The sequence below is a fragment of the Homarus americanus genome, unplaced genomic scaffold (assembly GCF_018991925.1).
Source record: "Homarus americanus isolate GMGI-L3 unplaced genomic scaffold, GMGI_Hamer_2.0 scaffold16430, whole genome shotgun sequence".
NCBI lineage: Eukaryota > Metazoa > Arthropoda > Malacostraca > Decapoda > Nephropidae > Homarus > Homarus americanus.
This window is the reverse complement of record NW_024729259.1, coordinates 2315260-2341717: the sequence shown is the minus strand read 5'-3', so window position 1 is coordinate 2341717 and position 26458 is coordinate 2315260. Positions and strand designations below refer to the sequence as shown.

At 37.9% G+C, this 26458-nt stretch overlaps 3 protein-coding genes across 3 annotated transcripts; 2 read left to right on the top strand and 1 right to left on the bottom strand.

Moving 5' to 3' along the window:
- The first annotated feature begins 3698 nt into the window (after positions 1-3698).
- Positions 3699-9769, top strand: LOC121866393 (voltage-gated hydrogen channel 1-like). Its single transcript, XM_042366043.1, has 5 exons — positions 3699-3900; positions 6542-6796; positions 7485-7682; positions 8434-8560; positions 8995-9769. Exons 2-5 carry the CDS (start codon positions 6542-6544, stop codon positions 9030-9032), a joined length of 618 nt encoding a protein of 205 aa, XP_042221977.1. The 5' UTR covers positions 3699-3900; the 3' UTR covers positions 9033-9769.
- Positions 9770-11622: 1853 nt separating this feature from the next.
- Positions 11623-15388, bottom strand: LOC121866532 (voltage-gated hydrogen channel 1-like). Its single transcript, XM_042366299.1, has 4 exons — positions 15383-15388; positions 14304-14801; positions 12981-13107; positions 11623-12379 (listed from the first exon to the last, which is right to left on the bottom strand). The coding sequence occupies exons 1-4, from the start codon at positions 15386-15388 to the stop codon at positions 12294-12296; spliced, it is 717 nt and encodes a 238-aa protein (XP_042222233.1). The 3' UTR covers positions 11623-12293.
- Positions 15389-17830: 2442 nt separating this feature from the next.
- On the top strand, positions 17831-26211 carry LOC121866392. The gene is made up of 3 exons (XM_042366042.1): positions 17831-17919; positions 19835-19923; positions 20452-26211. The coding sequence occupies exons 2-3, from the start codon at positions 19858-19860 to the stop codon at positions 26044-26046; spliced, it is 5661 nt and encodes a 1886-aa protein (XP_042221976.1). The 5' UTR covers positions 17831-17919; positions 19835-19857; the 3' UTR covers positions 26047-26211.
- The last annotated feature ends 247 nt before the right edge of the window (positions 26212-26458 follow it).

Sequence of the window (26458 nt, the reverse complement as noted above, 5' to 3'; positions counted from 1 at the left end):
TTCAATTGACTGGTTAAATTGCAGTTTAAGACCCCCTGAGTAACTCCCTTTTTATAAATTATCCTGGTGTAGTTTTATCTCCTCTTTCGAAATATGCAATACAAATTTGTCGAAAATGATACAAAAGAAAGTTAGTAATTTTAATTTTGCAATTCGCCTCATATACTGTAGACCGGCGCTCTGCGACACACGGACCGGCCACTGTATCTCAGGTAAAAATGTAAACAGACTGCGCTCTTTTCTTCTTTGGTTTCCGACATTTTTAGTTGCACATTTGATGAGATAACAAATAAAAATAAATATATATATATATATATATATATATATATATATATATATATATATATATATATATATATATATATATATATATATATATATATCACACGGAAAAGGTGCTCCGTTGTTTCCCTTTTCCGTGTGATTTTATCAAGATATCTTATCCACGTTTTTTGTATATATATATATATATATATATATATATATATATATATATATATATATATATATATATATATATATATAAGTGGGGGAGTTATTCGATGGGTGCTACTGAACAATGAAGTTAATAACAGTAACAAATAAGAGACCTGCCATTGCCACCCGAATGCCTAGTAAGCTAAGTGGTAAAATTATAAATTAAACTGTAATTTAACCGCCACTGCTTATAAAGCAACCACATGAACTATGAACTTACCTTTTCCTGCCTTTTGGGAAGAAATGAAACCTTAGCTTTCTATTATTTCTTTAGGTTTTTCCAGAAACACAACGGTGACCAGCGGAGCCATGTTTACATCTACCGCCACGCCCCCCAGCCCGAGGAAGGCTGTGAAGCTCACAAACATGTAAACAGACAGCCAACACACCAGCGATCCAGCGCCATCTCTACGATAGGCATTCAACTAATAGGGATTGAATTACTCCCGTAAGACTATAAGTTCCTTATAATATTCCTTGGTCCTGCACTTACAACCTCTAGAATCGACTTACAGAGTTAACTGTTAGATGCAATATTGTAAATATTTTTGCTGGTATAGTATTCCTTTGCACTAAACTCTACAGAAAACGAATCTCTCCCACAAGCCTAAAAGGGGATACTTAATTGAATTTGTGAACAAATTCTACCACAACTTTAAGAGCGAGACTCATTTGCAATTTAAAGGAGAAACAACTGAAATATATTGATAAAACAATTGTAATGGAAAAGGTAACCCAAGTTTAAGGAAAGAATTCAATCACAGATTATGAGTTAAACTAAACCAAAACTGAAGGGTGAAACATATTCTAAGGGTAAAAGTTAAAACATATTTTAAGGATGAAACATTTTAAGGGTAAAACATATCTAAGGGAGAAACATTTAAGGGTGAAACATATTTTAAGAGTGAAACATTTTTAGGATGAAAAATATCTAGGGGTGAAACATTTAAGGGTGAAACATTTTAAAAGAAACATTTTAAGGGTGGAACATATCTTACGGGTGAAATATATCTTAAGGGTGAAATATATCTTAAGGGTGAAATATATCTTAAGGGTGAAACATTTTAAGAGTGAAACATTTTAAAAGAAACATTTTAAGGGTGGAACATATCTTACGGGTGAAATATCTTAAGGGTGAAACATATTTTAAGGGAGAAACATATTTTAAAGGTAAAACAGTTTAAGGGTGAAACATATTCTAAGGGAGAAACAGCCACGTATAAAGGGAGAACATCAACCAAGAATCCAAAGGGAGAGTTTAACCTTAAAATAACACTCTCTTGAGCTAGGGTGACGACGCTCTAGTCTAGAGGGAGGATATGCGTAAAGCAAGAACCGGAAACCATGAGTATGTTACTGTCTGTCTGTCTCTATCTCTGTCTCAGTCAATCTGTCTGTTTGTCAGTCTCTTTGTATCAGTTTGTCAGTTTCTTTCTATTTGTCTGTCAATTTGTCAGTCTTTCTCGTCTCTTTCTCTTTGTCTGTCTGTCTGTATCTTTTGTAATTTTTTTGTCTGTTTCTGTCTTTGTATATCGTGTGTGTGTCTGTCTGTTTCTGTCTTTGTATGTTGTGTGTGTCTGTGTCTGTTTCTGTCTTTGTATGTTGTGTGTGTCTGTCTGTTTCTGTCTTTGTATGTTGTGTGTGTGTCTGTTTCTGTCTTTGTATGTTGTGTGTGTCTGTCTGTTTCTGTCTTTGTATGTTGTGTGTGTGTGTCTGTTTCTGTCTTTGTATGTTGTGTGTGTCTGTCTGTTTCTGTCTTTGTATGTTGTGTGTGTCTGTCTGTTTCTGTCTTTTATGTTGTGTGTGTCTGTCTGTTTCTGTCTTTGTGTTGTGTGTGTCTGTCTGTTTCTGTCTTTGTATGTTTGTGTGTGTGTCTGTTTCTGTCTTTGTATGTTGTGTGTGTGTCTGTCTGTTTCTGTCTTTGTATGTTGTGTGTGTCTGTCTGTTTCTGTCTTTGTATGTTGTGTGTGTCTGTGTCTGTTTCTGTCTTTGTATATGTGTGTGTGTGTCTGTTTCTGTCTTTGTATGTTGTGTGTGTGTCTGTTTCTGTCTTTGTATGTTGTGTGTGTGTCTGTTTCTGTCTGTTGTGTGTGTCTGTCTGTTTCTGTCTTTGTATGTTGTGTGTGTGTGTTGTCTGTTTCTGTCTTTGTATGTTGTGTGTGTCTGTCTGTTTCTGTCTTTGTATGTTGTGTGTGTCTGTCTGTTTCTGTCTTTGTATGTTGTGTGTGTCTGTCTGTTTCTGTCTTTGTATGTTGTGTGTGTCTGTCTGTTTCTGTCTTTGTATGTTGTGTGTGTCTGTCTGTTTCTGTCTTTGTATGTTGTGTGTGTCTGTCTGTTTCTGTCTTTGTATGTTGTGTGTGTCTGTCTGTTTCTGTCTTTGTATGTTGTTGTGTGTGTCTGTCTGTTTCTGTCTTTGTATGTCTTTGTGTGTCTGTCTGTTTCTGTCTTTGTATGTTGTGTGTGTCTGTCTGTTTCTGTCTTTGTATGTTGTGTGTGTCTGTCTGTTTCTGTCTTTGTATGTTGTGTGTGTCTGTCTGTTTCTGTCTTTGTATGTTGTGTGTGTCTGTCTGTTTCTGTCTTTGTATGTTGTGTGTGTCTGTCTGTTTCTGTCTTTGTATGTTGTGTGTGTCTGTCTGTTTCTGTCTTTGTATGTTGTGTGTGTCTGTCTGTTTCTGTCTTTGTATGTTGTATGTGTCTGTCTGTTTCTGTCTTTGTATGTTGTGTGTGTCTGTCTGTTTCTGTCTTTGTATGTTGTGTGTGTCTGTCTGTTTCTGTCTTTGTATGTTGCGTGTGTCTGTCAATTTCTTTCTCCCTTATTCTCTTATTATTTCTCACTCTTTTTTTCTATATATTTTCCTCAAATGTTTTTCTCTTTCAATTCATATTCACAATTGTAATTATTATTATTATTATTATCACAATTAGTAACAGCATTGTCATTATTTTTATTGCTATGTAATATATAAAAACCACAACTGGCAACAGGCAGGATGTAATACACACACATATTTCTCCCCAGGATGAACAACACCACACTGGTATGAAACCGTCAAAAGGCACATTTAACCAAACTTCAATTTCGAGTATCATCTCAAACAGACCAACGTAATATTATTATTATTATATACAGTACATCTTACGTAATATAAATCCCTCACATTTGGGGAATAGATTCTGACCTAACAAAGGAAAGAGGGTTGTAAAGCGACCATCATCCTAGGGTACTTTCTTTTTCTCCTTCCGTCCCACCCCCCACCATCTCTTGGGCTCTCGGCTCACACACGAATTAGTCTTGTTCTGGTAAAGAGGTCTTTGTAGTTCAGAGATAGATACTGTGAGTGTTTGGGATATCTTAAGTATTATTTTTCTCTGTTGCATTATTTGCTTGCTGTGAAGAGCGACTACACCAAGAGAAGGACACGGGTGAGTTTCTTGGTTTGGTTTTTTACTTTATTCTATTCGCCTTTGATCTGCCATGTACACACACACACACACACACACACATACGCACGCACACACTATTCTGTCATGTACACAGTTTTCAGATAATATTGAAGTGTCTTTGTTCGACGTGTGTTTGGCTACGTCAAGGGTTCCCACTAAGGGCCAAATGCCTCCACGGGGGTAATTTAACTTTTTCTGCGGGTAACGACAGTCCATCACATAGGACTGATAGGTTCACGCTTGGTCATTTTTTTTCCTGTTTGGTGTTTCCATGTGTCTGTCACGTCCTAAACACGTCCCTCTTATCCCACTCCCCCACGGCAGACCTGCCCCTTGCCCCACTCCTCCACGGCAGACCTGCCTCTTACCTCCACTCCCCCACGGCAGACCTGCCTCTTGCCCCACTCCTCTACGGCAGACTTGCCTCTTGCCCTGAACACGACAGGTGTAGCGCCTCTCTCCTCACATGGTTGTCTGCAAAAAGTGAATTAAATATGGCAGTTACATAAATTGTATATGTGTGTGTAGCCATTACATTATGGCATTTCAAGCCAAGTGTTACAGTGTGGTGGAGGAGTATTACATAACACTTCATCACCACAAATAGAACTGTAAGATGTCACGATACATAATTACAGTAAATTCTTGTATTTTTTTTTACGGGGATTAGCCCACCCGGGCACAGGTCACTGACCCACATCGGGGCGAAAATGTAATAATAATAATAATTCATAGTAAATAAATTAAATATTAAAGGTGAAAATAATAACAACAACACTGTGATAATAATAATAATAATAATAATAATAATAATAATAAATACAAAGAACTACAAGAATGAAAAAAAATCAATAGTGAGAAACGCTATATGTATGTTGTGTTGTCATGTAAGAAAGACAATTGAGACCCTACAATTGTGTGTAAATGAGGTAAAGTCAGATCAGCTACCTGGGACTGGTCACAATTTTCGTGATGCCATATGGCAGCAGGGTCTACCATGAGACAACACATTATGCTTCCAATATCTTCCCAAGCGGTAGTACCTCCCTGTCTACTGCCTACTACCTCCATAAAATATCACGGTGTGAAGGTGTGGAACAACTTACCCCCACCCATCCCAGCAAAGACTAAGCTTCCTCCCTTTAAATCATCTCTTAAAAAATAACTATTGTCAAGGTTATTGTAGGTATTAACATTTCTTGCAATACCTACAATATTTACAGTACCTGCTTTTATTGTACCATCAAAACCGTTGTATCGGAAATTATCATGTAAATAGATAAGAAATTACCATTGCAATAAACATAATTGCCAACTCAACATAATCCTGACAGCTCTGTCCTCTTGTTTAACCTTATTACTGTACAACCCATGTTGTACTGCTCCCCCATTATACCTATATTTTTAAATTCCACTGTAATTTTTGTATATACTTATAATAAAAATAATAAAAAATAATAAAAAATAATAAATAAATAAAATAAATAAATATTGAAGTAATAACCGTGGTAACATTATGAGATGTTCTTATTACCACCATGCTATTGTACTATTCCAGATGTTACTAAATGTTACATAATACTTCCTTGAGATAAATGTATAGTATATATCAGGTGCCTAAAAGAGAGCTCATGTTCTCAACTGGCACAGCCATGTTAATATTGTTATTATTATCCACTCTGTATCTGCGTTTTTCTCGGTAAATAAAGTGTTTCGATTCAATTCAATTCAACTCCACTAGTGACGTTACTCCAATCAAATTTAGCGCCGTTAATGCTTACTCGCTGTTTCCTGTCCTGTAACCACACCCTAATCCATTTTAGAATATCTCCTCCAATGCCATGAGCCTCCACTTTTCGTATTAGTCTTTCGTGGGGGACTCTGTCGAAGGCTTTGCTAAAGTCGAGATATACCACAGATACTTTGTGTAAGTTAAGATTGATTTTATTTTATGTTTTCTACGACTTTCATTGTGCTTCAAGATTACATATTTTCGGAACTGGAAACCAACGCTTCATAGGTGAATATATATATTTTTTTCATTATGTAATAATAATTACCGGTTTATTGACAAAACAAGGCAGCCAAAGGGCTGAAAATATAAAGTCAGCAAAGAAGATGAAAGTCACATAACTGGGGAATGGATCACTCGATTGACAAATAATATATACAAGTAACATTAGTGGTACAGATGATATATAATAACTAGGTGAGAAATCATGTGCAAGTGTGTGTAATAATAATACCGGTAAAAATAATAGTAAAAATAATATTAATGTTATTAATAATAATAATAATAATAATAATAATAATAAAATAATAATAATAGTAATAATTAACGGTTTATTAACCACTATGGCAACCATAAGGTAAAATTATACAGATGAAATAAGTGATGCCGTACAGTACATACTGTATCTAATGACAAGGGGAAGGTCATTCAACAAGGAATTTCAGCACAGTTACAGTACTAAAGTGAGGTTGACGGAGTGGACACAGGTTAATTCTTACAGTGATTGGAATTGGGCTGTTGTTATAACGACCAGCAGTGTGTGTGTGCCCTCTAACATAATGTACACACAAACATACGCACACACACATTAATGACGTTCCTTCATAGATGGGTCAAGTCGGAGAGAGGTTTTCTACCAACAACACCCAGGACCATGGCCCTCCCAGCAACACCCAGGACCATGGCCCTCCCAGCAACACCCAGGACCATGGCCCTCCGAGCAACACCCAGGACCATGGCCCTCCCAGCAACACCCAGGACCATGGCCTTCCCAGCAACACGCAGAAGAACAAGTTGGCTGCCCTGAGTGCCGAGCGGACCAGAGAAACCCTAAAACGAGTCCTGACCTCTACCTTGCTTGAGGTAACTGTTACTCCCCTCCCTTGAGAGAGAGAGAGAGAGAGAGAGAGAGAGAGAGAGAGAGAGAGAGAGAGAGAGAGAGAGATGAAACACTCACTGAGGTTTTTTGAGTACGCGCTAAGATAATTGTATGTCTATCTATCTATGTCTTCCTCTCAAACGTCTCTACGTCCAACCACGTCTAAAACTATACTTACTTCCCCCCTCCCAAGACAAACACCACTTTTGTCTTCCCACTGTGTTGTCTCAGCCGCCGACAGTGCAGTGTTGTCACCATGAATGTAAGAAAATGAAATATAATAAAAAAATAAATAAAAAGTCTAACCTAACGTAACTTAATCTGACCTTTCCTTACCAAATTAACCTAATATAATCTTACCTCACCTAACGTAACGAAGCCATACCTAATGTAACCCAATTTAACCTAACCTAATCTGACCAATTATAACTTATTTCCTGTGCCTTTTCATTCTTTCTTTTTTCCCGGACACCTTCACCACAAACACAACTTTCTCATCTATAGTCCCTTGTTTAGACTTACTCCTCAAGGTCTACATACAAACATCTTCCTCACCTTCCAGAAGACGCAGCAACTGTGAGTGCCATGCCATGACCTTGAGGAAATAATGATGATGGTAGTAGTAGTGGTGAGAAATGTGAACTTACTAAATGTGTTGGTTTTGATTGACAGGTGTTAATATTGGTGATAGTCTTAGTGGACACGTTGTTGGTTCTGGCACAGTTGGTAATGGACTCAAATGACCACCTTGTTGAACAACCATCCGTCTCCCACGCACTCCATGCAGTCTCACTCACTTTCCTCTCCCTCTTCTCCCTGGAGGTCCTACTCAAGATCTATGCCTTCAGATGGGAGTTCCTAACACACAAGGTACAGTAAACATACACTTTAACCAGCTTATTACTTACTTACCCGTCCATTCTGGTTTATTTTAGTGATCTATGTACAGTTGTTACCCAGGAAAAAATATATCGTTACCGATTTATTAATAAAGTGATTCAGATGTTGTGACATGTTCGGAAAGGCCAATGAAGTGTAGGAAGACTATACAGTATCTGTGAATAACTGTACTGTTCATCTACTTTGTAGCATATTTAAGCTTCAGTGTTCCGATTTTATCTGATACACTGAAAGTTTGTCCAGTCAGTGTTCGCTCAACGTACTTCGACTTAACGCATACTGCTTAACGTGCATCTTTTCAGGAACGTGCTATGTACTGTACAGTCCGTTAAGCGGGCACTGACTGTACTTAAAGTGTATGGGATAGAGTTTAGGAGTCACCTGAACATTAGGCCCCAAGTTAATTTCATTTTAAGAGTAACCATCCTTAGCCTAAACCTCCAGGTAGCGTTAGGGGATTTAATTATCAAGTGAAATAACCTTGGGGGACTAATCTTCAGGTGGAATGATTTCAGTAATGGAGGTATTGTATTTGTAGAGCAAGGCTGTATCTATGTATTCGCTACCTGCCGTCGACCACCAGTTAATTTTGAGGGTAATCTGTTGCCTATTTAAACATGTGGTCGATGTTTATTAATTCTGACAGCTGAAGCAACAATACCTATAATCACACGGGAGTTAGGAATCTCGACTACTGACACGAGTGAAGGTTGTGTTGCAGGCAGAGGTGCTGGACGCTGTGGTGGTGCTATTGGCGCTCTGCCTCGACATAGTGTTTGTCCACCACCAGGCTGGCTATGGCTTCATTATCATCCTCAGACTCTGGCGCATCTTCAGGTTATGCCACAGTGAGTATTATTGTCTCATGAAGCAGAACAGTGAGTGTTCAGTTCTTTGTTTTTACTGCACTGTTTCATGCACTGTCACGATGTTCTATCTTCTAATTATGTTTGTTTTATTTCGCTAAATAATTCTCCTCCCTTAACACAATGTTTAGTTTCACGAGGATGTAGAGGTGTTGGTCCTTACGGCAGTTTGGGGTAAACACTATAGGTACAGTACAAGCAATTAGTTTATTATTGAAGATACATCGTTATAAAGCAAGCTCTACGAACTTGTACAAAATTTGGGAAATTTCTAGTATCAGTTAGCATTAATGAAAGAAAGATTCCTATGCTTACCTTTATTTATAATATTAGTTATATATAATTAAGATAAAAGTTTCCACTGACTTTGTAATTATATGTAGCAGTAATAAATGTACTGGTCTTATTTGTTACAGCCATGATAAACCAGACGGTAAAAATAGTGGAGGCGTGATCATCGTACAACTGGCAACTGCCCCAAACTGGTAATGTTATGCCACGTACACCACAAGATCTACCATACTTAAGTACAGTATTATCAACATGTTTTCCGGCCGAAATAGCCTAAAGGCGAAGTGGCCAGTAATCCCCAAAACAAGTTAAAACATGTTTTTTATGGACTAATACATCACTTCTCCCTGATCAACTTCAATGTATCTATATTTTCTGAATTCTCTAGACCAAGTAAATGTAAGTCTACTGTACTTATACACTGACAATTTCACAGCATGACGAAACATGATGAAGGTACTACTGAAGGACTCATCAACGATTAATTATATTACAGCTTTCACAACAATTACGTACAATTGAAGCTTTCAGCATTGAACTGTTGATCTTGAAAACTTCAACTAACAATAGGTATACGAGTATATCTCTTACTGCCTACACATACGGGTTTCATATTAATCTTAAATTAAATACAAGTCATAGGGGTAACTCAAGAAAGAATCCATATATGTTTTATGGACTATCGAGCGTAATATGAATCATCATTATCTAGTGCACAATATGTACTGGTATGATCAGTAGAGCAGTGGTAACAGCAGTAATCAGTAGTATGAAATAGTAAAAGTAGTAAGTACAGTAGTAATATCCTAGTAGTAGGTAGTAGGCAGCTACCAAACAGGGAGGCACTTCTGCCTGGGAAGATATTGGAAGCATAATGTGTTGTCTAATGGTAGACCCTGCTGCCATATGTGACCAAGTCCAAGGTTGCTGATCTGACTTTCTGCTTCATTTACACGCAATTGCAGGGTCTCAATTGTTTCTCTTACCATTAACAACACAACATACATATATCGTTTCTCACTTTTGATCTTTTTTTTTTCATTTTTGTATTTATAGTTCTATATTATTAATATTACAGTTACTGTATTATTATCATCATTATTTTATTATTTTATTTTTGTTTGTTTTATCATAAATTTTATTTATTATGAATTATTATGACTATTTTTATTATTATTATTATTATTATTATTATTATTATTATTATTATTATTATTATTATTATTATTATTATTATTATTATTACATTTTCGCCCCCCAGGCCCCGATGTGGGTCAGTGACCTGTGTCCGGGTGGGCTAATCCCCATAAAAAAAAATCATCAGTATTACACAACTCATAATAAACGCAAACAGTAACTGAACGCCCCCCCCCCAAAAAAAAACCCCACTAGTAGTAGCCATAACAAACCTATTGTCAACAAATCACAATATATATCGTTCCCGAGTTTTAAACACAACCCTGTCTTGCCACAAATGGTAACTTCTGTAACCTTGCAATAAACACCTTACTGGAAATAGCTTAGTTGGCTATCCTTGGCTAAATCAACTTACTGTATACCTTGGTTTGTATACTTGCACTGTCTATGAATATTGTATACTTGAATTGTCATATTTGTTTACTTATACTGTCTATGTACGTTGTATACCTGAACTGCCTATGTACATTTTTAATATGCATGCACTATGTATACTTGAATTGACTATGTACAGTCGCCTGCACTTACACCTGCTAAAGTGACTAGCTCGTTTGTGAGATGTGGTCACCACACTGTGGAACGTTTATCTAGTATCCTTAGTCTGGCCACTATTGCGAGATTCCTTAGGGGTCTATTTCGGGAGTTTTAATACAATGTAAACAGAGGTTCACATCTCACAAAACGCGCCTGACCTAATTTAACCAAACCTTGCCAGGAATAAGAGCGGGCAACTGTACATTGTTTATATATCTGCACTGTCTATGTACATGTGCAATCAATGTTAACTTGTATGGCGATTTTATTGAGAAAAAAAATATATATCTTCTCATTAATACTGACTTTGCATCAAAGTAGCCATCCTTCTACTGTATACATCTACAGTCATCACCCAGGGTAGAGAAAATGGACTGTCAAGGAACTAATGGGTCACACCGAGCAGCTTGAGGCTAAAAAGTTCAGAGTTTAGGAAAGTTGGAAGAAATAAGTAGCTGTATTGGATAAATTATTTGAAGAATAAGAACTATAACAATGCAATGAATTCAAAGGAAAAATGTTTGTGAGGATAATTTATAAAAGAAGAAGAAAACCAGAGTAAAGATAAGTAAATCACTAATGAAATCTTAAAAGACAACAGATAAGGTAAAAGAATGGATAAAATAAGTGAGGCTTACAAAGTAGTTCACCAAAAAGATGTTAAAAAGGAATGTTAACAGGATAAGAAGATAAATAAGACCCGCATCCCCTGAGCAACGCTCTTGTGCATTATGCAGAAGACCCGACAGCAGCACCCTTTTCCACTACCTCCTAAGATGTCCCCACACACAACGCTTCCGTGACGCCTGCTGGACCACCACTCCACGACCCCCTGACGGAGACACGATGATCCTCCCCATACTGGCCAGATATTTTGTAAATAATATTGATAATGTGTTAAAGGAATATCCTTCCTTCCTTAGGCTTTAGTAAGCCCCTTTACAATATTTATACTGTATATACTTGTCACACTTGCCAGATGCTTCTGGTGTTATTGTACAGGGGTACCTAGTGACAGCACTAGGATCCCGCTTTCTCTATCAAGGAATAAACAATTGAAATTGAAAATTGAATTGATAAATAAGAATGACATGCAAGGAGATAAATAACGATGACAAACATAAATGCAAGAAAATCTGTTCAAAGATACACAAGCAAAAAAATAAGGAGAATGGGACAATAAAAACTAATGATAATCAGTAAAAGAAGCTAAGGTTACTTAATAGAACTATACAGTGATAATACAATAGTGGAGAGAAGAGATAAAAGATAAAGATCAGTTTTGAACAACGTGAAGGATTAGGCATGTGAGGTGGATCAGTTTCCAGCAGAATTACAAACACATATGGCTCAGAAGGGGAGCAACTGTTTCCATTAAATACATAACTTATTTAGCACAAAAACTATGATTTGCGTTATCACCTAAAATACATGACACCTTAAAAAGTAACTAATATAATAGTTTCAATTCGCACTAAGTTTAATTTCCGTAAACTAAAATAGAAAATGCATTAATAATATAGTTCTGTAAATTACTGTACATTGAGATTCACATTTCCATATAAACCCTAATTTACATGGTTTAAATAATTTATATACCTGTAATGCTCCCAATATAGTTTATATATTCACCTAAACACATACTCTCTGTACACTTGGTGGAGAGTTTGTGGCGTATCTCAAAATGACAAGCTCATGATATTGGTGTAGTTCCGCGTTGATTGCCAAGCGCACGATGCCGCCGCTCCTCCCTCATCAGCCGGACCTGCATTATCACCGCTGTCACGTGCATAACCAAGCCCATTTAGTATTATACGAAGTTTGCTTAAATGCTTAAATCTACACACTTAATGAAAAATTTGGTCCCGATTTGATACAAAGTTCATTTCAAAATTGATGCATCTAACTTCTCTAAACATAAAAAGCGGCCCCATTGCCATTTCAAAAACGGACACACAGACAAGTCCAAAGTTTACATAAGTCGCCCAGCATTGCTTTAGCATATAACTATCTCTTTATGCCTACTGGGATAATATTCGACGGTGAACATGAAAAGTGGTGTGGTGACATTCAAGCTTTACTGTATTTATAACAGGAAAGAAATTAATGAACTAGTTTCTTGTGCATAAATTTCTCAGCCTAATATATCGTACCAACTAAAACAATGTTCCTCTCTTTTAAGACCTATTACGAGAGTATGTTTGAGGACACCGAAACACGTAGTAAAATAATAAAAGAAATACTGAGGATAAAAATGCAAGACAACACACCAAAGACAGAGAACTAACAGAAAAACAACAAATTAAACAATGAACTATTAGGAAAAATAAAACACCAAAGATACTCAACGGCATCGTCCTGTATCGTGATGGCCACTCACCATTCTGTATCCTGACAACGCGCCAGAGTCTGAGGATGATAATGAGGCCATAGCCAGCCTGGTGGTGGACAAACACTATGTCGAGGCAGAGCGCCACAGTCACCACCACAGCGTCCAGCACCTCTGCCTGCAACACAACCTTCACTCGTGTCAGTAGTCGAGATTCCTAACTCCCGTGTGAATGTAGGTATTGTTGCTTCAGCTGACATAATTAGTAAGCATCGGCCACACTAAGAACACCAGCTCACAGTACAGCGATGACTGAGGTATTCCTGGGCTCAATGTTTACAACAAAGAAGCGAAGCACTAAGCATCATCCAAGCATCACTTTATATCTCCATATCAAGGGTTCCTAACCACCGGTCCACGGATACTATATCGGGCCGCAAAATATTGGCGAACGAGCCCCGAAAAAAAAAAAAAATAATAATAATATATATATATATATATATATATATATATATATATATATATATATATATATATATATATAAATATATATATATATATATAAACGACAGCCTAGTAATAATATCCACCGTATATCAATGAAAATGTAATTTATTTATTTATTTTTTAAATCAAGTTGATAATTATATATATTTCATGTTTTATCACTTGACATACAAAGTTTTCGCGAGAAACTGCACTAATCATTTTAATGATACCCTCAACCCCCCAGCTCCGATGTGGGTCGATGACCTGTGCCTGGGTGGGATAATCCTTGTATAAAAAAATAAAATAAAAAAAAATAAAAAAAATTATATTACTTATGCCCCCCCCCCCCTTGTAACAGGGGGATTAGCCCACTCGGGCACAGGTCACTGACCTGCGAGGGGGGAGGGAGGGCGAAAAAAAAGCCAAAGAAGAAACAAATTGCATCATATAAAAATACAGAAATGGATAAATAAGGCATCAAAAGTGAGAAACAATATACAGCATATGTTGTGTTGTCAAAGTAAGAGAAACAATTGAGACCTAGCAATTGTGTGTAATTGAGGCAGAAAGTCAATCAGATCAGCAAACTGGGACTTGGTCACATATGGCAGCAGGGTCTCCCAATATCTTCCCAGGCGATAGTACCTCCCTGTTTGATAGCTGCCTACTATCTACTACTGCATGGTCCGCAGTGAAAAAAAAGGTTGGAAACCCTTATCCTATATGCACTAGTTGTCCTGCATAGTTAAGACAACACTGTATTTACCCACGAACAAAGATCTATTGTACCAGAGACCACAAGGGAAGTAGCCTGCAAAGAAGTTGATTGTTACTTGACTAAATCGACAGATGAATGAATGAGTTGTAAGCTGGTTTAGTGTGTACCTTTTGTGTTAGGAACTCCCGTCTGAAGGTGTAAATCTTGAGGAGGACCTCTATGAAAAAGAGGGACAGAAGGACGAGTGAGAGTGCGTGGAGGACGAGGGGGGCCAGGGAGTTCTCGTTATGGTGGTGTCCCAAGTCCAGTATCAGCTCCGCCACCACTACCACTGTGTCCACTATCACCAACACCACCACAACTATCTGCCAATCAAAACCACCAGAAAGAGGAAATGAAAAGAATATGTGCGTAAAATGAAAATAATAATAATAATAATAGGCAAAGAAGGAAGGACAGATTACTTGGATGATGAAGAACAGATTAAAAGAAAGAGAGGTGACGTGCAGAGAAAACAAGGAACAGAGAACAGGGAGATTAAGAACAAGGTTGATGAACAGGGTAAAGGACTGTGTAGATGTGAGCTGTAGAAGGCTGGGGGAGAAGCGTCTGCAGCTGTAGAAGGATAGGAACGCCTGGAGGAGCTCTACTGCAGTGGCAAACGACTAATGAAGGGTAGATAGATAGATAGAATTGTTAACACAAACTCAAAAAGCGTCAAATACCTCTTGAGGAACTCCAAAAGAGAGACAACTTTAAGACTGTCTCTAAATTTATCTCCCTTCAGTAAAAATGAAATGTTGAAAGATAAAGTATTTTAAAAGTTGTTTTTGTTCTTAGATGTATCAACGTGTTTTCACTTGAATATTCGCTTCCAGCTCATTTCACCTTCAGATTGACCAACCTAACCTAAACTGATCTAACCTAACCTTACTTAACGCTAACCTAATCTTACCTTATCTAACGTAATCTAAACTAACGCTAACCTAACTTGACCTAACCTATACTGATGCTAACCTTACCTAAACTAAACTTAAGCTAAGCTAAGCTAAGCTAACCTAATCTAACTCGACACTTCCAAACCTAAACTAACCTTATGTAGGGACAGGGTGGTTATATAAATTATCAGATGAAATAAGCTGTGGGCTAATCTTTAGGTGAACCACATGTTGTCAAGTCTGAATACAGTAACAAGACTCTACCTGTACTTTATGTGGCTTGAGATACTAGACGAACAGCACACCACCTGCATGGATAAATTATGATCCCAGCGCTCTCTCTCTCTCTTATGAAAGGGGGTTGACAACTTTCACCGTACCTGAAACAAGGTGGAGGTCAGGACTCGTCTTAAGCGACCTCTGGCTTCTATAGGCGACCTGAGCTGTGACCCGTCTGAGCTAGTCGACTCCACACTCTCGGCGTCCACCCTATCCTTTTCCTGGGAGTTACTGGGAGGGTTGTGGTCCTGGGTGCTGCTAGGGGGTTCCTGGTTCCGGGTGTTACTGGAAAGACCTTGGACTTGGTCGTTGCTGGGAGAGAACTTCACTCGTATTTGACTCATCTGTCAACAAAACCATAGTGTGTGTGTATATACAGTATATGTATTCATTTATTACGGTATATTATATTTATACAGTACAAATCAATAATGTATATACAGTATTTTCCAGTGATTGAAAAATACTCCGTGATTTGAATATATCCTAGCGATTGAAACATTGCTTTCCTTAATTCAAGATATTGCTGTATGCCGACAGTAGTGACCTTTTCGTGTCGGCTAAAAGAATCAAATGATATTACCAAAGTATCTGAAGTGGAGTCATGCAAAAAATGGCTAAAAGACAATAAATTATCCCTACGCCTAGAAAGACTGAAATAATATTATTTGTATAAAAAAGAAAACACAAAAAGGTAAACAAATTCATTGTACTAAGTGGGAACAAACCCATCTCATCCTTGGACTAACTCTAGTGAATTAATAGTTGGTCATGAAGTTCTTCTATCACTGAACATGTTAAGTGTGGCGGCTGGAGTAAAGCAACTGAGGCTGAATCACGTTTACAGAATTTCCAGTGGACCGTTACGCAGAGTATCTAACAGCAAACTTTGTAAGTACTGTATAAGTAATAAGAACCGACAGGGCATTATAGGGAGAGAACATAATTTTATGGTAACTGGTGTACACGGTCAGGCGAAAAATACTTCTTCACGGCTTTAACAGACTGGAACAAGTTATCTGACCACATAAAAACTAATAATATTAAACAATTCATGGTTAAAACTAAAAAAAAAATACATAAATGATGAATCTACAGCTAGAGAAGATAATGACTATTTTATAAGCCAGAGAATGTTGTATTGTTGAAGTGATCCACCAGCCTCGGATAGCCAAGAGCAATTTAATGCTTCATGAATGTATAAAAAAAATCACTATTACTCCTGTAGACATACTATTACTGAGTAGAAACTAACCCAAACCGCAAACGACCCTCCAGACGAGATTTGTCGGCTATTGCTGGTCAAATTACCTTATATTGCTTACCATTGTTGTTTACCAGCACTCTCACGGCCTACCTGCACCGTATACCTACATTGGCTATACTCGTGTTCAACTGTACAACTGCATTTTTTACTTTTTTTTATTAACATGTCTATCCAATTGTAAATATGTACGGTAATTTTACATTATATATATATATATATGAACCTATCTACTATCATTTGATATTCGTTAACCAAGTTTTACCAAATTGTTTATGTACGGAATTACTTTTACTCCACAAGAATTTTTTTATCTATTACTCTCAATTCTTCTCTTTTCTGTCCCCTGTTTGCTCTTACTTTTCCTCCTTTCCTCGTTCCCTAACGACTATCGCCCAACAAACATTAAGAATAAAGAGAAAAGTGGAGATAATATTGTCCTGTACCTTCTTCCTGTGTTTGACTGAGTTCTGCTCCCCCAAGGTCCCGCTCAAACCCGCCCACTCAAGACAATGTTAGAAAAGTATTACGAATGACTACCACGATCTATTTTCTTTTTATTTTCACGTACATATCCTAAATTAACCTAGCCTAACATAATTTAAACTATCATAAGGTCATCATGTTAGCTTTCCTGGAATTAATTTATCACTTGTTAATTCTTCTCATTTAGAAAATAAATGGTTAAGCGACCCACTCCGTGGTATACTACTAACATTGTATGCCCTCCTCCGTCATTTGCTTTCGCCTCGGAGTTTCAATCATTACTTACCGAAACTGATTAATTTCATGGTGGTATATTTTGGTCCTCTTCAAATTCTAATTATATACCTATGGACCTGTGTTTGTATGTGAACTCATATTTGCACTTGTACCTTTATAACTGTATCTGCACTTATATTTGTAATTAGTATGTACCTTTGCTATTATTGACTATTCATTTATTATTATAATCAAATATGAAATTAATAATTGTTCAAACCTTTGTTTAGCAACTTAAAAACAACAACACAGTTCCAACAATGTCAATGGTGAACCTTTTCACCTTTTCTACATCAAACTTCTATCTTCGGAACGTCTGAATAACTGTAAAAATTAAAAACAGATTTTATAATGAATTCATATTTATGGTTACTAATATTTCTCTTTATCTCTATTTTTCAAAGGACATTTATTCTTTTCTAAACAGGTGACATTGCCGAGTTCGAACATACACAATAATAAATATGCCGTCTGTTTTGAAGCGGGAGAAAAATCCCCCGGTGCTGAAATAAAAAGTTCTGAATATTTGTGATAAAACTGGTGAGTTAGTTTATTTTAATTCTCAGTGATCTCTTAACCCCTTTCTTCAGCTTTTTGTTTTAAGATTAAGAGTAGAAACAAGAAATCCAGTTTAAAGTATATTAATAATCTCAGTCAACTCGAGAAATTTTGCCACGGGATTTAAGCTTCCATTCCAGATAATTAATTCATGGTCCTAATTTCATCTCTGAACTATGTTATTTAACGTCTCAACTTAACAATCATTTAACCAATTCAGACGTCATAGATTAGGTGATCATGGTATAATTAACCCTATTTTATTAGGTTATGAGGCGGTCACAGGTCGCCAGACATGACCCACCAAGATGATGGCAGCTCACAGAGATATATGGATCATCTAAGATTAGCCCTCCCTAGCTTATTTCACCTGAAGATTAAACACCATAATGCTACCTGGAGGTGTTAGGGTGCTTAATAATCAGATAAATAAGCTGGGATGCTGATATTCATGTAATCCACAGAATTTAATATCTTAGTTTATGCCTGACTTGGATATGGCACATTTGTAGAGGATATGGAAATTAATTTAGAATATATATAGACTATTTTGGAAAATAAAATGCTTTTTAATATTGTTTTAACAGTGGATTGCTGAACTACAACAGGATCGTCTAATTTTAGCTGGAACGGACCACTGAGTATTGCGAAACATTTGTCGTTTTCTGCTAGAATCAGATGCTGATAATTTTTTTCTTCTCCAAAACTGATGTTACTACTGTATTGAAACATGCAGAAAATGTCTTCAAGGATCATGTGAAGATTTCCCCTCAGCCTTTTTCACCTGATGATTAAACTCATTATCTAATTATCTCTACCTGGGAGGGTTAGGTTAGGGTGTCTTATTGATAAAACTCCGGAACACCGTCTCGTGATAACCAGCAACTTGCGGAAAGTTTTATTATATTAAAGAACTTATTTTATACCTCTGGTGTAGTAAAAAAATATGTGGAGGAATTGTTTTTATTCTGACCACGAATCTACACCACTGTGCTGACTGTGTGATGCCACATCATGTCGAGTTGTTTACATTATATGACTTAAGAACATAAGAATGGAGGAAACTGCAGCTGGCCTGTTGGCCTATACTGGGCAGTCCCATTTACACCCAACCCTTATCGCTCATATATCCATCCAACCTATGTTTGAAACTATCCAGTGTGTTCGAGTCAATGATGATATTTGGTAACGTGTTCCACTCGTCCACTACTCTATTTCCAAACCAATGTTTACCTATTTTGCGCCTAAATCTAAATTTGTCTAATTTAAAACCATTGTTACGAGTTTGCTCCTGGTTGGATAGTTTGAGTACCTTGGTATAATGTCCCCTTTGTTCAGCCCTGACTTCCATTTATACACCTCTATCATATCGCTCCTCACATTTGTCATAGATAAGATGAACCTACCTATCTTAGGATGAAAGTACCTGATTTCAGGTTAAGTTTGATAGATTCATTTACATTAGGTTAGGTAGGTTTAGTTAGGTTAGGTATGTAAAGGTCACTAGGGAGCATTCAGTCATATGTAGGGAAATGCTTGTTAACAGAAGAAGCACAAACATAACAATACAGTACTGTATATATCTTGATTTTTTCTTCTGCAATAGAACATAACATGTTGATCTGTCAAAAGCCTTGTCCAGTCTTTCTCTCAAAGTTTGATATTTTGAAGGACCAGGTGACCTTCTCAGCTAAACTGTTCTATACAGCCTCAACACTGTGAGAAGCACCAGTACAGTACTTTTATCTCACCTTTGTGTGTGAATCTCATGAAAAGCTTCAAACTCTGATAATATATTACTTTGATGTGGTCATGTTGAGGCACGTAAACAGTCAGATTTCAGTAAGAATATGTTTATAAATTGACTTGCAGATTATAATCTTGATTTTTTTTCCAGCATCTCATACAACCAATTTAGTCATGGCAGAGGGATTACCTTCTTTATCATGGCAGGACAAGATTACTCAAGCTAAACTGAAGATAAAAGTATGTAACATTTACTTTTTTCCTTTAGTTACAAGGATAAGATTCTTATTGGTTAACTCTAGCATTTACCGTCAGGCAGTGAGTCTGTAAATTTACAATTCCTCTCCATGCCTGACCACCCATCTTCACTTAAACTAATTTAATTAAAATTTTACTGTAAATTTGATTAACGTGTTCATATACATAACTACCAGCTCATTCTTCCCTGTAATTTGTTCTTTTTCACCTGTTGAGCAGTGATCATGGTGTTGTGTAAGAATACTGTACTTGATTAGTATATTCAATGACTGCTGTTGCATGGAAAATTAAAAAATTTTGTACAGTATTTACTTGGTTGTTAGCTGTTATTTTACCTCTTCAGCTCTGTATTATATTGTACTATCAAAGCTAGTTGTAAATTGTATTAGAATAGCCTGGTCTGTAAGTTCTTTCAGTAAGTCACTAAAACAGGACCTGTATTCTTAGGGCTAGTTGATGATGGAGCCAAAGGATAATTTCTGTCAATAAATTATTTTTTTTCTTTCACAGAAATGGGAGGGGGAGTTCAAGGTTGCCAACAGTTGCCGTCCAGATAAGGCAGCCTTAGCTACAGCGCCAGATGACATCAAGGCAGCATACAAGGCATATCACTACTACCGTAAAACTCTGGAACACTTAAACAGTGCTACAACAGAGCCTGAGAGAGGGACAAGTGGGAATTCATGTACAAACAGTTTAGACCAGAAGACTGTTGATAAAACTGTGGATGAGGAGAGTTGTGGTACTGTGTTAAAGACCCACAGCATCAGCAGCAGTCTGATTCCCAATGGTAAAGACTCTTCCCCAAAAAATAATCATTCTGAAAGAGTAACAACTGAAAATGGCGAAGAAGAGCATTTAGATGCTGATGCAATAAAGAAAACATCCACAGTGTGTGCTCCCTTACTCTCACAGGATCCTGGTGTTTCACATGAGGTAACAACAGACACTTTAGCCTTACAACCATATACCACCAGTAAAGACAATGTATGGGGCACACACCTCAATAAAAGTGATCACCAGACACTTAAGAAAGTGAACAACAAGCATGAGTCTTTGTACTCAAAAATGGCTGAAAAGCTTCGAGCTAGAAGCTCCATAAAAGTGAGAACATCCCTCAAGAAATCTAAAGATAGTATAGTTCCACTTAAAAGAGAGATGCCAGGTGTACTAAAAGCTCATAAGCATTCGTCATCTGTTGAGACAAACACTGACGTAGATGCTTGTACTGACAAAGAAAATGTTTTTGGAGTGGCTAGTGAAGACAAACCAAACTCACACATACCTGTAGGTGGTGGCCTCAGTGCTCAAGACTTAGCCACTGCAGACAGAACTTTGAATGGACAGTGTGCTTCTAGGCTTGATACACCAGTTCCAGAAAATGAAAAACCCTTTGTATCTGAAAGTATAGCAGAAACAAAGTCAAGTATATTTGATACCCTGGAAAATAATTCCTCTAAAGTCCTCTTTAGAGTACAAAGAGGACAAGTCACTAAAAAACTCCAAACTCAAGCCATCAGTGCCATTTCTCACATCACATTTGCAGACCCACAAAGTGATTTGTTGGCCACCAGAAGAAAGGCAGGTCTAAACCATGGGTGGGTGGTGCGATGTACAGGTACAGATGTTCTTGGTGAGGAACAGGAAGGCAAAGATTTGACTGATTCATCTGAGTCTTGGAAAATGAAGCTTATTGACAGAGACTGGGTAAGTGATGACAAAGATACCCAATGTTTACCACCACAAATCTTAACCTCCAGTATGGATGATGATGATGATGATGATGATAATGTTGACCAGATGCAACCTGATTTAATCACCTCATCAAACAGGAGAGACCACCCTGTGCATAGGAAACACAAAGCCACAAAAACTAAAAATAAAGAACCAGTATTAAGAAAAAAAGATAAAATGGTAAAAAATGGTTTAATGCATGAAAGGGGGAACGTTTGTGAAGTAACTGAAAAAACCTCAGCCATAGAAGAAACAAGTGATGCCGAGACTGAAGAACAACCCAAAGTACGACGACTTAGATCAAGGAAAAACATGATTAACAGTCCCCCAGAGAGTGTCAGGACAGATTTTCATGTAGAGGAAGATGTTTATAATTTTCATAGAGAAATTTCTTCCCCTGAAAGAGAAACTGAAAATGACACGACTTGGGTAGACCGAAGACAGGGAAGATTGAGAAAGGAAGAGACTTGTGACTCTAAGTTTCTTGATGAGAACGTTGAGGCTGATAGTGACACAGATTCTCGCCCAAGAAAGGGGGTAAGTGACGAAGAATATCAAATTGAGGAAGAAAACCCCCAGAATATAAAAGGAAGGAAAAGGAAGAAAGTGGAAAGCCTAGAAGACCTGGAAGAGAGTGGGAAGATCCAGTCCGTTTGGCCACCACCCAAGAGAAAAAGAATAGGCAAAAAGAAGACAGCGAGGACTGCAATGGAGGTGAAGAGACTGCCACAAATGGATGGCATCGTAAATCAAGCGGCAAAAGGAGGAAAAAGAAAAGCACCCAAGGCCAAAATGCCAAAGGCTGTTACAGTAGCCAAGAGGAAACAACAAAAAGACACAGAGTCAAGTACAATTGCCAAAAAGACTAGAAGAAAGGTGCCAAAGACTCAAAAACTGACCAGTCAAGTCCACCAGAAACAGAATGAAGGGCTACAGTGTTCACAGCCTGGCAATGACGATTATAATGAATTGGAGGATATAGAGGCACATGGCTTGAAAAAAACAAATGGTAAACCGTACATGAGCACCGAAGAACGTTTTATGAAGAAAATCGCTACTGGGGCTTGCAACAATAACTTTGTACGTATTAACCTGAAGAAGAAAGTATTTGTTCGTGGCAAGAAGGGCATGACTGGTGGTAAATACAAAAGACAGGAATGGAAAAAGAAACAGATTATGAAGAGTGCTGATGGTGGTAACTTGGGTGCCATAAAGAAACTAACATGTTTCAAGTGTGGTGACTTTGGACATTGGTCCAAGAATTGCATAGGTAAGAGAGGAGATAATCTTCTCCCTTTAGAAAATTATAATGAGAAGGAATCAACATTTTTGAGCCTAGAGGAAGCAGCATCAATGGCCTTGGGAATCAAACCTTGTAGCAGTGCATTGCCAGTGTCCAAATTATTCCTTAAAGAAGAAGCAGGAGAAAGAAATGATAACAAAGATGAATGTGTTAAAGGAGAGCAATCTGATGGAACTCATGAACCAACAGGAAGTAAAGTAGCTGAGGATAAACAGGAGGTTGGCATGAATGTTGATGAAAATGAGATGCTCTTAAATCCAGATGATGATTGCACAGAACAGTCCAAAGATGATGATTGCACAGGACAGTCCAAAGATGATGATTGCACAGGACAGTCCAAAGATGATGATTGCACAGGACAGTCCAAAGATGATGATTGCACAGGACAGTCCAAAGATGATGATTGCACAGAACAACCCAAAGATGATGATTACACAGAACAGTCCAAAAACAATGATATATTTAGTCCCATGGATTTAGATGATGATATTTTTGCTGATATGGAAGAAACTGATGAACAAAATGATGATGATAAAGTTTACACAAGAAGTACAGAACCTACTAATACCCAGCATTCAGGTTCTTCACAACAGCCAAATTTATTATCTTATAATTCCCTAGGATATGATAGACCAACTGTTGATCCTCTTTATCCTTTAGACAATGGAGAGGTTGGTTCTACCCCAGAGGAAGTATATGATGCACTTGAGATGTTTGGCTACTCCTCCTTCAGACCAGGTCAGGAGAATGCCATCATGAGAGTCTTATCTGGGCAGTCAACTTTGTTGGTCCTCTCAACAGGTTCTGGCAAGAGTTTATGCTACCAGCTTCCAGCTTACCTTTATGCCAAACACAATCACTGCATCACCCTATGTGTATCACCACTTGTGTCACTCATGGAGGACCAAGTTACTGGTCTTCCCAGCTTTCTGCACGCCGTTTGCCTTCACACACACCAGAACACAACCCAGCGTTCATTTGCCATCAATGCCATACAGTCAGGAACTGCTCACATTTTGCTTGTTTCTCCAGAAGCTGTTGTAGCAAGCCGCAGTGGTGGAGTACTTGGTTCTCTTCTTAAAGATTTACCTCCTGTAGCCTTTGCCTGTCTGGATGAAGCCCATTGTGTGTCAGAATGGTCTCATAATTTCCGTCCGTCATATCTTCGTGTGTGTCAAGTCTTACGAGAGAGGTTAGGCATTCAGACAATTTTAGGATTGACAGCTACAGCTCGCCAAGCCACAGCTCTCAGCATTGCACGACATTTGCTCATTCCTGATTTTGACACTGGAGTAATTCGTGGAGCAAGTGTTCCAGAAAACCTCTTGTTGTCTGTATCTCGTGATGAATTCCGGGAGCAGGCATTGATAACGTTGCTTCAAGGAGACAGGTTTTCAGAATGCAGCTCCATCATCATATATTGCACTCGACGGGATGAATGTGAGCGAGTTGCCACACTGATCAGGACTCAGCTCATGAAGCCTACAAAGGTCGATGTAAAGAGCAACCTGAAGAGGACAAGGGGAATATCTTTTGATGCCGAGGCTTACCACGCTGGACTGAGCTCATATAGGCGGCACAAGATTCAGAAACAATTTATGTCCGGCAAGTTGAGAATAGTTGTTGCCACAGTGGCATTTGGCATGGGTATAGACAAGGCCGATGTACGGGGTGTCATTCACTTCAACATGCCCAGAAACATTGAGAGTTACGTGCAGGAAATTGGGCGTGCTGGACGTGATGGTGAAGATGCTCATTGTCATTTGTTTCTTGATGCACGTGATGGGAGAGATATCCAGGAACTCAAGAGACACATTTATGCCAATTCTATGGATCGGCACACAGTAAGGAAACTCCTGAACAAAATTTTCAAACCTTGTGCTTGTTCTAAAGTAAAAGATCTTGAAATAGAATGTGTGACCAGAGAGGAAAATACTAATGAAGGGAACAGTGTTGAGGTTAATAGTAGCAAGGCTCCAGCATCACCATCTGCTGTGTCACCTCCTGATGCCCCATCTTCTCCCAGCAACAGTCAGACATTGTCCAGGACAAATGAAGCCAATGAAGATAGCAACATCTCAATAAATGAACGCACCTCTGCTGAAGACTCTTTCTCAGTACTGTTATCTCGGTCTTCCTGTCCAAGACATGAAGTAGCAATACCCATAGACGATATAGTGAAAGAACTAGATCTTCCTGAAGAAAATCTTGCAACACTGTTATGTTACTTGGAACTGCACCAAGGAAGTATCATTCATCTCAATTCACATGCATATGCGAACTGCACAGTGTCATGCTATGGAGGGCCTAGACAGTTGGTGGCAGTGAGTCGCAAATGTCCACCTCTGGCCGCTGCCATTGCCCTCGAACGTCAAAAAGGAGTTAGATTTGAAAACGTTAATCGAGTGAGTTTCCCTGTGGTGGAGGTAGCCTCTTGCATGGGCTGGAATAGCAAGATAGTAAAAAGGGAATTAAAGTCACTGGAGTGGAACACACAAGATCTTTCACGAGGAGGAAGTGTCAAACGATCAGGAGTAACGGTGGAATTCACTGATCTCTCTTTTCACATGGAAGCTCGAGGAGATTTGAGTAATGATGAGCGCGATCAACTTCTTGATAACCTTTTTAAGCGTGCTCAGACCCAGGAACAAAATCAGCTGCTGCAGCTCCATTATACATATGAAAAGCTACGTTCTGTTTCCCACAACTCTATTCTGCTATGTTGTGATTCTGTTGATATGAACCGTTGTACCAAACTACAAGGGGAATTGCGAAGGTACTTCTCGAAGGATGGTACAAATTTGTCTGAGGTTCAACTTGAGGAAAAAGTATATATTCGACCCGAGATAGAAGCAGGTGTTCGTAGTAGTGTACGTGCTTTTATATCTACCCACATGGATCATCAGTGGACAGGTCGTGCTGTAGCACGAGTCTTCCATGGTATAGGTTCACCAAACTTCCCTACTGAGGTATGGGGTCGTGTTCGACGATTTTGGAGACAACATTTAAATGTGGCCTTCAATATACTGGTGAGACTTGCTACTCAGGAAATTCTCAGATGTAAATAGAATTCCTTTTGTAAAATTTATTTAGAACCAGTGTTTTATAAGAGTTTTAATGCTGAAATTGAAATAACTTACATAAAAAACAATGTAAATAAATGTATTTTCATTCATGGATTGTATTCATCTAAATTGTCAAGTCTTTTTAATGTCAATAAATTTTCATATTCACCTATGTTTCTCGGTAACATTATAGTTTAATGATATTGATAGTGAAGGTGCACACAAAACATTCCACCATGCTATTGCATTCAATTTTTTAGCTAGTTCATATTTGATTATCTTACCTTTTTTCCTGTTTCACTCTTCAAGTACAGTATGTCCTCGCTTAATGTCTGGGTTACGTTCCTAAAAACGCGACTTTATACGAAACAACATAAAAGGATCAATTTTCCTTATAAGAAGTAGATAAAATACG

Excerpts from the sequence above, each read along its gene's own strand:
- LOC121866393 (XM_042366043.1), top strand. The coding sequence starts at position 6,542 with ATGGGTCAAGTCGGAGAGAGGTTTTCTACCAACAACACCCAGGACCAT. Across the intron at positions 6,797-7,484 it reads TGACCTCTACCTTGCTTGAG|GTGTTAATATTGGTGATAGT; the intron begins GTAACTGTTACT and ends TTTGATTGACAG. Across the intron at positions 8,561-8,994 it reads CATCTTCAGGTTATGCCACA|CCATGATAAACCAGACGGTA; the intron begins GTGAGTATTATT and ends TATTTGTTACAG.
- LOC121866532 (XM_042366299.1), bottom strand. Across the intron at positions 13,108-14,303 it reads GGGAGTTCCTAACACAAAAG|GCAGAGGTGCTGGACGCTGT; the intron begins GTACACACTAAA and ends GTTGTGTTGCAG. Across the intron at positions 12,380-12,980 it reads CGTTGTCAGGATACAGAATG|CGGTGATAATGCAGGTCCGG; the intron begins GTGAGTGGCCAT and ends TGCACGTGACAG.
- LOC121866392 (XM_042366042.1), top strand. The coding sequence starts at position 19,858 with ATGGCAGAGGGATTACCTTCTTTATCATGGCAGGACAAGATTACTCAA. Across the intron at positions 19,924-20,451 it reads AAGCTAAACTGAAGATAAAA|AAATGGGAGGGGGAGTTCAA; the intron begins GTATGTAACATT and ends TTTCTTTCACAG.